Source organism: Cryptomeria japonica, chromosome 8, assembly GCF_030272615.1.
Source record: "Cryptomeria japonica chromosome 8, Sugi_1.0, whole genome shotgun sequence".
Taxonomy (NCBI): domain Eukaryota; kingdom Viridiplantae; phylum Streptophyta; class Pinopsida; order Cupressales; family Cupressaceae; genus Cryptomeria; species Cryptomeria japonica.
This window is the reverse complement of record NC_081412.1, coordinates 345,938,557-345,950,703: the sequence shown is the minus strand read 5'-3', so window position 1 is coordinate 345,950,703 and position 12,147 is coordinate 345,938,557. Positions and strand designations below refer to the sequence as shown.

Sequence of the window (12,147 nt, the reverse complement as noted above, 5' to 3'; positions counted from 1 at the left end):
TTTATAAGGTACCGTTTCCCTGACATGCTTTGCTATGAAGAGATTGAGTCAAAATGGTGAACTCATGTCCTGGAATTTCTCATTTCAGAAAAAAATCTTCAAGTACAAAATTGGGCAACAACACATTCCATAGTTACTTTTCTAATAAACCATTATTTAAAGATAAAAGTATGTTTCCTCGTTTTTTGGTTTAAGGGCAAAATGATTTTGGAGGGGAAAAATTAATATATATTTTCATTTAAAAGATCTTTTTATACATCATACCATAGATTGCAAATTTGTGTTGAGTCTGTTGGGGAAACTTGTTCACACCAAATTTTTCTGAGTTTTAAATCGAATTATCTTTTTATAAGTCGCTGATTTTTTGAGTTACGAATTTTTTTTTTTTTTTAAGTTGCTGAGTTTTGCTGAGTTGCTGAGTTGCTCAGTCAGAGTCAAATTTGGGTCTGATGGGTTTTGCCAAGCCCAAGCTTGCAAACAATATGTCATAGTACATACATAAAACAATCCTTTTTGAACATTCATTAACTAGAAAAAAAATCTGCTGGCTTGTAGGCATGGTATGCTAGCAGAATATGTCAAGGAGGTAGTGGCTCGAGCAATTTCATGATCACTTGCTTCTTACTCCTTAGTCAAATTTTATCCATGGCACCTTCTTGGCTAATATTCAAACCTTGTGGTACTCTGTTTAATTGTCATTGCTTTGTGTACGTTTCTTTAATCATATAGTGAGTTGAGAACATCAGTACAAATACTTAGACATAGCCATTTAACAGCTGCTTTTCAAACATAATTTTTTCATTCCTTTTGATCCTAAAGTGCAATTTCACCCCCATTTATAATAGCTGAAATGAAGCAATTTCAGAATTATGGATAATTCTAAAGTTTGAACTAGTCATGGAGTGGAAAACTGAATTGTTTCATATCCAACTATGAATTTCCACATGAAATTCAGAATAGCACAATCAACTGATTTATTTTAGCATTATAGCTGCTAAAAGATGAACTCTGTATAATTTCACATTTTGATCAGCTGGATTTTTGTAAGAATAATTGGATTTTTTATTATTGTTGCATGCACAGAAAGGCTCTAGTGTGAATTCCCCTATAGTAACAATTTATAGGATCTATGCTGGTGATTCCTTGGTCTTTGAAGAAGTGCTTTTATTCTCCATTCAGGATGGCCTGTTTTGGAGGTCCACTTCATGGAGGTAACTGGAGCACTCCAAAGCAAGCCATCTCTCCATGGATCTAGTTGTTTGTGTTTGTGTCACAAGGTTCACCGAATTTTCGACTTCATATTCGAAATTTGGCAAACCTGTAAAAAATTAATAAAATTCATTTCAAATTTCGTACGGTAAAAACGGTAAAATCTGTGGCTAGGAGCCTAGGACACAACAAATTTGCAAAGTTTGAAGGAGAACCAAAGATATTCGTGTGAGTCAGAGAACCGGAGGCATTCACGTTAGGAAGATTAAAAAAAATTGAAGGGCTAAGAAATATTTTAGAAAATCGCAAAAAATGATTTTATATTTTTATAATGAGAGTAGTTAAAAACATATGTTTTATTTTACTTATTAACTATGTGTTTTAAAACAGAATTAAATTATATTTTTTTAGCTTTTAAAAGTTAAAATATAATTTATTTTATGTTTTTAAAAATAAATTTTAGTGTTTTTATTTGTTTTTAGTTTTTCAAAATAGAGTTTGATATTTTAATTTTGTTTTTTATAGTTAAAAATTAAAAAAATGTATATATTTTAATTTTTAAAATAAAAGTTAATTAATGATTTCGTATCTATTTAGCAATAGTGTACTCTTGATAATTTTATGGATTTATTACTTATATTTAAAAAAAAATTAAAATTATATGGGGCGAATTTATTCAAGTTTTTTACCTTGCTGAACTTTATTCAAATTTTATTGTTGCCGAACTTGAACTCGAATTCAAACCTTGTGACTTAGGTTTGAGTTTCTCTAGTTAGGATGGCATTGGATTGCTACCATGGAGAAATATCCATTCAATCTACTTTTGAGGATTACTACAGTTTTTTATTATTGGATTGGATGGATCATTGAGTTACTTGGTGACATGAACTTTTAATCTTAGTTCTCCTATAGGCTGTTGACAAAGAGTAATAAAATGATGGCCATGTAGAGTATGTTTTGTGATGAACATATAGTGAACTCATTCTTGGGTTTAGTAGGACTCACAAATAATTGCATCTTTAGAGTTAAATTGGTTTTTCCAGTTTAGGTCAATGCTTTGCAGGGGGTAGAGATCACTGCCTTCTGAAACTCCTGCAGTTTGTTTATATTGCTCACAAACATTCTCAGTTTTTGGAAACCAACCATCTTTTCATGATGCTAGATGAGGATGATGAAGAGGTGCAGGAAGCTGAGTATTATGCGTCAAAATCATCCAAGAAGAAAGAAATGAAAAGGCAAGAGAGGGAAGCCCGGAGACAGGTATTAATACCTCCCTGTTTGCTACTGATTATGGATAATCTTAAAAAAGTAGTGCCTTTTTCTTAGATCAGTTGAAGAAATTTTGTAAATGTGTGTGTGTGTGTGCATTTATCTGTGTGTGCGTGCACATGCATGTGACGGTTTTCTTGTAAATCATATTTTGTTTTAATTTTTTTTTCTGCTTAACATTGAGGACATTGATTGAACTATTCTTTGATTTATCCTCACAAGGCAGAAGAAGGAGCACATGAAGTTCAAAGAATGAAGCAGGATAGGTATGCTGAAATGCGGCATCGAAAGGATGAGGAACGTGAAGCTGAAGAGCGTAGAAAGGTACTATTTGCAATATAGTTATTTATCATATGCAGGAGAAAGAATCGAAATTTAGCCTGAGATGTTAAGGTTTCAAGTTTTCAACATCTAACAACTGACCTGAATATAATTTTGCTGGTGATGATCTAGGAAGAAGAGGCACAAGCACAAAAAGCAAAAGAAGAAGAAGCTACAAATGCAGAATTCGAGAGATGGAAAGATGCCTTCTCAGTTGATACAGAAGGCACAGCAGAGGAGGAAATGCAACGTGGTGGTCAAGGGCTTCTCTTTGATTTTGTTGAATATATCAAGGTGACTTCTTTGTTTCTTTTGCATTTGTTTAATAATCAATTTAAAACAATTTAGTTGAGTGAGTCCATCCATTGGCTATGCTCTCAAAACATGTATGCTCATGTAGTAAAGTCATTTATAAGCTTCTTGATGTACTGTAGTTGGCAATAATAAAGTTGTGGTGTGTCATATTTTTATGCTACTTGCATGCCAAATTTTCATTCACTGTACTTTTAGATGATTTTGGCAGATTTCAAGGCTGGTCAACAGTGCAGGAAAGTGTATTCTTTTTATTGTTTCTATACATTGAAACACATCTAGACACAAATATCAGTGGGATTTTCAATAAAAATGTCAATTTGTAAATTCGTTTCTTTTGAAAAGTTATTACTGTGATTGTCAATTCATTTTTGTAACGTTTGTCATACTTTAATAATAGATCTGAAACTAATCTGTAATGACAATAACTTGCTATCCTTCTGAGATTTGAGGCCAGGCAGTTGCTTTTAAAACATTTTAGCTCAAGTATTGTCAAATGATATGATGGAAAATGCAAACAGATGACCACATGTGTATAAGGTTGCAATGTTTAATTCCTTAGTGTAATGAAAATCACAATGGGAAGAGAATAGTCAGATCAAAGCAGCAAATTCTTCTGATTGTCTATGAGAAAGGAAGAGTATCTTTTTTATGTTGCAGCTTTTTAGTCAACAAGTATTGCTGTGTCTACCTGAAGGATTGTATTTTATTAATGAATTCTTAGCCTATTTTATTAATGATATTACTGTCAAACACATACGCAGAAAAATAAAAGTTACAAATAAAGTAGAAAATATATATAGAGTTCATAACATAAAGTAAGCATATTGCAATGCAAACAAAGCATACAATAGCTTTTAGCAAGCAAAGAGGCGAGGTACCAAAGAACAGAATTTTAGAAGATGGTAGTAAGAGGACAGACAAAGATATATATCAATGAGTAAGACCAAGTGCAACATCAATGTGGGCTTTGTCCGTGCAGTGATCATGATCTTTCAAGTAATACAATTTGATATCTATGTTACACCAAGTTTTTGGGACAAGGACAGCAAGGCATGGGAGGAAGTGTTACCAAGACCCATTTTTGGGGAGGCTATTTTTAGGGGATGGCAGGGGACAGCTATTTAAAGAAAAAGGAAGTTTAAAAAAACAGGAATCTCAAATTTTCATATGATAACATTCATAAGGTATTCAATATATATGTTATAGGACATTAATACCTAACTATAGAGTTGAATTGAGATTTCACACGAGAGTTGACAAACAAATTAACAAAATTTAGTTGCTTTCATTGTTAATGTGCATATATATTATATAAAAATTACAACAAAATGCCCAAAGGTGGCAAGGTTCAACTGCAAAATGACAAAAACAAAAATATGCTGCTGCCCCTAATCAACATTAACTAACCCTACATCAAATGTTTTCAGTTTTTTAAGTACACTCTTAACCCTAGCTTGAACCCACATTTTCCCGATTAATTGAAAAAAATATTTGTTTTTTGATTCTCTAAGTTATTCTCGAGACAGAAATTTGCAACTATGGTCGAGTTTGTTCAATTCAACATAATGGAGCCTCTATTAAACATCAAATATCCAACATTTTAAGTTTATTTATTCTTAGGTAAGTTGTACTATAGCATATGTCTGGCAACAATTAATAGGAGCTTCAAGTTGTCATATGTGCCCTTCTTTTCAGATTACATCTCTGGTTACACCTAATGTGGTTACATTTCAGATTTCATTGGATGCACATCATATGCTTGAGACTCTTGTTGAGGATGACATTGTTTCTCAAGAGAAAGCATTACTATCTTGCTTCAGGGAATCAGGACACCTATTTAGCCACTTAGAAGCTTTAGTTGTAGAAGAAATTTGTAGATTTTGAATAGGAACTTGTAATTTTTATTAATATTGATATATCATGACACTATGATGTGTTTTGAACTTGTTTTTTGATCTATAAATGAAGGAAAAGTACTTATGGGTTCTCTAAATTCAATTTATCAATGTTATTGAAGATTATATTACAAATTTATGTTTTTAACTGTTTAGAGAATTTTCCAAGTCATGAGTATAAATTGAATTCTAGGCCTGCTAAGTTTTTGTTGAGTCTGAGATTTTGAGCTATGATTCCAAGAATTAGGTGACATAAAAAGTAACCTCTACAGGGGCTTTACTTGTAGACTACACAATATCAGATAGTTATATAATGGATTGTAGGGGCTGACAAGCATAAATTGGCTACAATGATATGAATCTCAACTTCCATAGGAGGAAGACTACCGAAAAAGCCACACAAGTATCGCACAACAATGAATTTTAAGCTTATCCATTGAGTTGCTTTATCTACATGGTTGTTTTGGGAAAAAATCAGCTTTCAAAGGAGGTTTTGCTGTTTGTTCCTGCACCCCTCGATACCCATTCCCCATCCCTTCATCCCCATCCCCATCCCCATTTTATATTCTTATTAAATTATCATTTCTAAGATTGTAGAGGTACATCTGGGCATCTCCTTTTCATGTTTGTCAGTCCCCTACAGTGGAACATAGGATTGTGATTTTTGTTTACATGTGATTGTTTAGTTTAAATTGGCATCAATTTAATAATATTAGATGGACTAAGTTGTACCCTTGTTGACCTTGAAAATTCTTGATACTCTCCTTCTGGCTCTCTCTCACTCTCTCTCCCTATGGTCAAGAGGAGGACATTCCTTTAACGTATTTGATATTGCTCTGGAAATAGAAGCATGAAGTTTTTGTCAATAACCAGAGACGTTTCATTTTTGTTTACATTTTATTTGAAGCTATTTCAAGACCTTTACTCCAAATGCTAAAGCCTTACAATTCTAACAGCCTCTACTTTGTAACAGATTTATTAGCCTGTCTTAAGGTATCCGTTCTGTACTGAATCTAATATATCTGATAAGCCTTGAATCTACTTACCATGAAATCTTGCATGTATGTTAATCTAGTATATAGTGTATAGTTTTGCAACTGAAGGCCAACAGTTGTTAAAAGGCATTCTAAATTTCTTTTCTGATGGTGGTTTATTTGAATTTTGTATAAAGAAGCTACTAAAATTTGAAGACTTTTAATTCTTATACTGGAATCCGACTTTTTCTGTTGACCATGTAGAAGCACAAATGTGTCCTTTTAGAAGATCTTTCTGCTGAGTTCAAGCTCCGTACGCAGGTTGGTATTTATAAGTCTATGATTCCATTTGTGCACATAAACACGCATAGAGACACCAATATGAGTTGTTCACATGTTTTTTATTTTCGGTTCTTTTAGATGATCAGGCTACCAACATAATGTGATTGGCTCAGTATGTCATTAATTAATTGGTTTTAAAGTAAATTAGATTGCTGCAATGTTGCTTTCTAGATCTGCCATTTTTTGTGTGGTTTAGTAAGGTCTGATATTTACTTTGTTATCAAATGATGTTGTGGCTAATGCTTGTTTTACATGAGACTGAATTAAGTAATGCATGATTTTTTACTAGAAGGATGATATCAATAGTATCTTTTGATTTATAATGATTGGGTGTAAGATTGCATTATCTTGATTTTAGTACTGATCATGATCTTGTATGTACATTGTTTGAACTTTAGGGTTATAGTTAGTTTGTTTGGCAATATATTGTAAAAGAATGTGAGACAATATGAGATGAGATATGATTAAATTTTCTTTCATCCATACTTGTTTCAGGTACTGTCACAAAGGCAAAGGAAAACACATGCCTTTAGGCAAACATGAGTACAAGTCAATGTATAATGGTACCTTCATATAAGCATATAATAGGGCAGTCTACAATTTGTGAACCTAAATGGTGGCAATCTAGTAAATCTGTACTTGTCTAAAAGCATCCTTCTTGTGGCTGGTTATCCATGTAAATTTTATTACTACATCTCTTAAAAAATGAGGACGGATGGGGTATTTGGTTTGTTCTCTATACCTTGAGGGAGAAGAAAATATTTGAACATTGTTGCAAAATGACACAAACTTGCTGATACTTTCAGACAGCATCTTACAATCGAGCAATGGATAAGTTATAAGTCAAAAAATGGATAAACTTGGCCAAACTCCCTGAACTCTAGTATTTCGGAGGCTTGGTTACTCTGTTCCCTTATTTTATCTTCTGGGACATTTGGAAGGAGTACAATGCCAGAATATTTGAGCATGAAGAGCACTCATGTGAAATTCTTATATACTCCTGCATTGTCTAGGACTTTTCCATTGCAAAGGATTTGGCATCTACAGATCAGATTCTGTCTCTGGAAGTCCACAATCCCTCCAAAAACAATGGGAACCATCAATCGAAGGCTATGACAAATTTAACATTGATGAGGCCTCTAGGCACAACCTAGGTTAAGCAAATAAAGGGGAAATAAGATGATTAGGGCAACATCCTGTCTTATTTCAACCGTTACACTAGACTTTTACTCCAACAACCTTGTAAAACTCCATGCTGTTTAGTTGGATCTTCCTATTGCAAGTAACTTAAGGTCTTGGAGGCTCAAGATCAAAGGTAATTTTCAGCCTGTTATCAAGACACAGTGCACCAGCATTTAAAAATTTATCGGAGGCTGGACCTAATTGCTGACAATAGTCGCCATGACTACATTTTGGTCAATACTCGGCTAAGCACATCCCTTGAAACCTTGACCAAGTGGCTAACAAATTGGTGAACCACACCTTTCTTTTCCCTGTCATCTTAATATATATATATTTTAAATCTCAAGTTTGTTGAAATAATGCATACATAGAGTTTGAAAGGATTGGATGATACACACGTCAATGTGTGTATGCTTGTTTTTATTAATTGAATTGGAAAGTTACATCGTGGTCAGAAATCTACAATTTGAGGACATAACTAATGTGGTGCTATTACATCACTAACATAAGAAATAAATGCCAATTTGTACAAAGTATAGCCTATTATCTCCACTTAATAACTAAATAGGAGACATCAGATTTGTGCTAAAATTTGAGACATAAAATGTTTTGAAATGGTTTCGTCATTAGATCAACATACTCTTCCTAAGATGTGCTATAGTGGAGAGTAATATCATCAATATCATCCAATTACCAAATTTAGTGACAATGAACCTCAATGTGCTTGGTGTGAGCATGATAAATTGGGCTCTTCCATAACTTCAAGACTCGTGTATTTTCACAAAAAAGTGTATATGTTTTTTCCTGGAATAAGCACTCGAACTCCTTGAAATTGTGATTGTAATTTGTGATCTTTTTTTTATATTTATAGGGAGTTTTGAGAGTAATTCATATTTGATGATGTGTTAAATGCGTCAATTAAATATTTATATAATTTGAGTTTTCAAGGTCTTTACAGAAACCTACATTGTGAGGACATGACTAATGTGGTGTTATTACATCACTAACATAAGAAATAAATGCCAATTTGTACAAAATATAGCCTAATATTATATTATATCTAATATCCTCCCTACTTAATAACTAAATAGGTGAAATCAGTTTTGTGCTAAAATTTGAGAAAGAAAATGGTATGAAGAGGTTTAGTCATTAGATCAACATATTGTTCCTAAGATGTGCTATAATGGAGAGTAATATCATCAATATCAACCAATTACCAAATTTAGTGACAATGAACCTCAATGTGCTTGGTGCAAGCATGATAAATTGGGTTCTTTAATAACTTCCAAACTCACTGATTTTCACAAAAAAGTGGAGTTATTGTGATTTGAGGAAGTTTAATATCACTAAAAACTAAGCATAATGATATCACTTGTAATTGAGACTCATAGCTGCTTTTTACTTTGCTATGGAAGATAAAGCTACAATTTCTTGAAGCTTACTCTGCCATGAAAGAGCTCTCGAGCCCAAGGAGTAAAATAACTAGGAGCTGATCTTTGAGTATCAACTGAGCCAGCTTGATAGTACATATATCATGTCTACGTGAAATCATCTTTCCTTGGAAAGAGAATGCCAACTATGACATATCACACTTGTTTTGTTGCCTGCCAATGAACAAGATTTGGTTGGGCTAAAAACTAAGAGAGAGAGATAAATAACAATAAAACAAAGTTCTAGTTGTGTGGATGTATGATTATATCAAACTGCCCATAACTTCTTTGTAGAGTAACTCATTGATTAATGATGAATCATTGTAGGTTGACAGTTCAGCCCGCCTCTATAGGTGTAGTGGAAGAATTACAGTCATTTATGCAGAACCATTCCAAAAGATGCATAGTGTAATTGAGCTTAGCCACAAAAATGAGATGATTATGTTGCCAAAACTCTACACCTAAGCAATATTGTAGGGGGCCTATATGAGCCATGCCAAAAGTACTCATATATCAAATTTCACTGACTGCAAAGTAGTGGCCTTCATAGTTTGATGACAAGATTGTCAGCATGAACGATAAAAATCACAATGTCATCACTATTGCTTTTGACAATAGAGATTTGGATCAAAAAGACTTAAAATCTAGATTATGCTGTCAATCTTTATGCACTAAGCTTGTGGAGTGTGCTAAAGCTCATACAAGGGCTTAAGAAATTGACAAACTAGATGATTGCTAATGGGTACCTTTAATCCTTTAGGCTGCACTGTGTAGATCTCCTTTTCCAAATCCTTGTTCAAGAAGGTGCTCTTCACATCCGTCTGATATGCCTTTCAACCAAATTGGGCCACTATAGAAAGAAGCAACCAAAATGTGACTATCTTTGTAGTAGTAGCAAATGTCTCTTCATAGTCTATTGCTTAGTAGCATGGCACTTACACATCATTGACATGACATTTTAAAAGTATAAATGGAATTCAATTACCTAGATTTAAAATAGGAAGCGAAATATGAGCACTCAATGACAATGGCTAATAAAAAATTAGAGAAAAAAACTAATTTTGTTATTTCCTGCTAAAATAGCGTGCATAGATAAAATAAACATTATACATTATAAAAAATGCTGATAATAAAAAAAATGCATGACTTGAAATTTTTTATATTAACCTAAGAGAGTTTATGTAAAAGTATATGATTGACCCCCAAAACAGCAGGTTTTTCTCTTATAAAGCATGTCTTCTCCATTTGAGTTTGAATCTGATGATACATTAGATGAAGCCAATTCCTCGCTAACTAGTTCTTCAAACCTATGACGTGTCTTTGGCCTTTATTTTAAAAAAGAATTAGATTCTATTAAAATAATATTGTAATATGTCTATAATGGTCGTCTTAGTTAGTCATTTAGTTTCTTTTAGAATGTTTCTTTTCGTGTTTCTATTCTAAATCGTTTCCATTATGGAAAGATCGTTTGTAATCTCTGTAAGGAGCCCTCATCTCCTTTGTTAATATAACGAATTATCATTTCATGGTATCAGAGCCAGCTACATTTTTTTGGCAACTTTTTAAAAAAAATATTCATAGTTTCTTCTACCGGCAATTTTTCTATAAGTTTTTTGAATCGTTTTTTAATGAAAAAATGTGGGTTTTGTTTGTAATATAAATTGTGGTCATGGGATTTTACCGTTTTTCCACAAAACGAAGGTTTTTGCTGATTTTTCACAAAATCATGTGTGATTTCAGCATCACATTGAGGGTTTGAATTTTTTTTTGCAAAATCATGGTTTCTTGCAGCTTGTTTTGGGTCGCACCTAGGGTTTCTAGGGTGAATGCTGTTCTTTTGCAAAAGTGTTTTGCTGTTTCTTTTTTTTACAAAATCGTTGGTGTTGCTTCTTTTGATGATTTTTGGCAAAATCGCGTTCTTTAAGACTTGTGAAGTTTCTGAGCAGCTGATCTCAGTTTCCTTATCTCTAGATAGTGGGAGGGATAGCTTTGTTACCCAACTTCATGTTGGAAGGATTGTGGTAAACTTGGTCCTATCCAAAAGTTCTACAAAAACCAGCAGTCCAACTAGGGAGGGTCTCAGTAGGCTCATCTCACAGAGCATTCTAAAGAGAAGGGGGCAGCCTTTTATGCATTTGTGGGCAATTGACCTGCAGATTCTGTCAAGTCTTCTGTAGGGTAGTTTGTAGAATGACCATTAAGGGAGGGTATTAAAATAATATTGTAATATTTCTATAATAGTTATCTTAGTAAGTCATTTAGTTTCTTTTAGAATGTTTCTTTTCATGTTTCTGTTTTCGATCATTTCCAGTATGGAAAGATCATTTGTAATCTCACAGAGCATTCTAAAGAGAAGGGGGCAGCCTTTTATGCATTTGTGGGCAAATGACCTGCAAATTCTGTCAAGTCTTTTGTAGGGTAGTTAGTAGAATGACCATTAAGGGAGGTTATTAAAATAATATTGTAATATTTCTATAAAAGTTATCTTAGTAAGTCATTTAGTTTCTTTTAGAATGTTTCTTTTCGTGTTTTTGTTTTCGATCATTTCCAGTATGGAAAGATCATTTGTAATCTCTATTTAAGGAACCTCCGTCTCCTTTGTTAATATAACGAATTATCATTTCAGGTTCTTCTTCTATTTATGATTAGCTTTGTCTGCTATCATATGACCTTGCCCCAATTATGCATAACAATCCTTTTTCATTAGGGAGGTGACGATGAAATTTAAAATGAATGGTTGGGTGCCAAAGATTACCTTTTGGGCCATGAGTACTTAAAGCACTTTTATGCCATATTGGTCCATTTCCATCAATTGGAAGGTAGTGGTTAGATCATAGTTAATGAGATTCCTTAAAGTTTCCTTCATAATCACATTCACATTGAATCTACCATTGACAATTGTATTGGTGAGTGTACTTCCTAATATTTCTGTGTTGATGACTAATGGCCGCTACGCTAAGTTCATTGGGAACAACTTGCTATCAATCACTTGCTTCCTTGTCAGAGGCAGCTACAAAATGGTCCCTTTTGTTTATATATTTTCCCTCAACAAACATGGCATAATCCAACACAAGGTGTGTTTGTGTGTGTGTTCGCAGGTTTGGTTAAAACTATTTTGGGGTTGGGTTTGTATTTAGGTTCGTCCATACAAAAACATATAAAAAAAAAATTTATACATATTTGCAGCAGTAATCAAGTTCAAAATTCACC

The 12,147-nt window shown here is 33.3% G+C and overlaps 1 protein-coding gene across 2 annotated transcripts in view; it reads left to right on the top strand.

Moving 5' to 3' along the window:
* LOC131045320 (DDRGK domain-containing protein 1) overlaps nt 1–12,147 on the top strand; it is a 117,356-nt gene that overhangs the window by 91,233 nt on the left and 13,976 nt on the right. Inside the window, exons 3-6 of one of the 2 annotated variants that reach the window (XM_057978895.2) lie at nt 2,372–2,469; nt 2,701–2,802; nt 2,932–3,093; nt 6,248–6,304. In XM_057978895.2, the coding sequence (XP_057834878.1) occupies nt 2,372–2,469; nt 2,701–2,802; nt 2,932–3,093; nt 6,248–6,304 (419 nt within the window). The remainder of the gene's footprint in view (nt 1–2,371; nt 2,470–2,700; nt 2,803–2,931; nt 3,094–6,247; nt 6,305–12,147) is intronic. The other variant, XM_057978896.2, reaches the window with a different exon arrangement.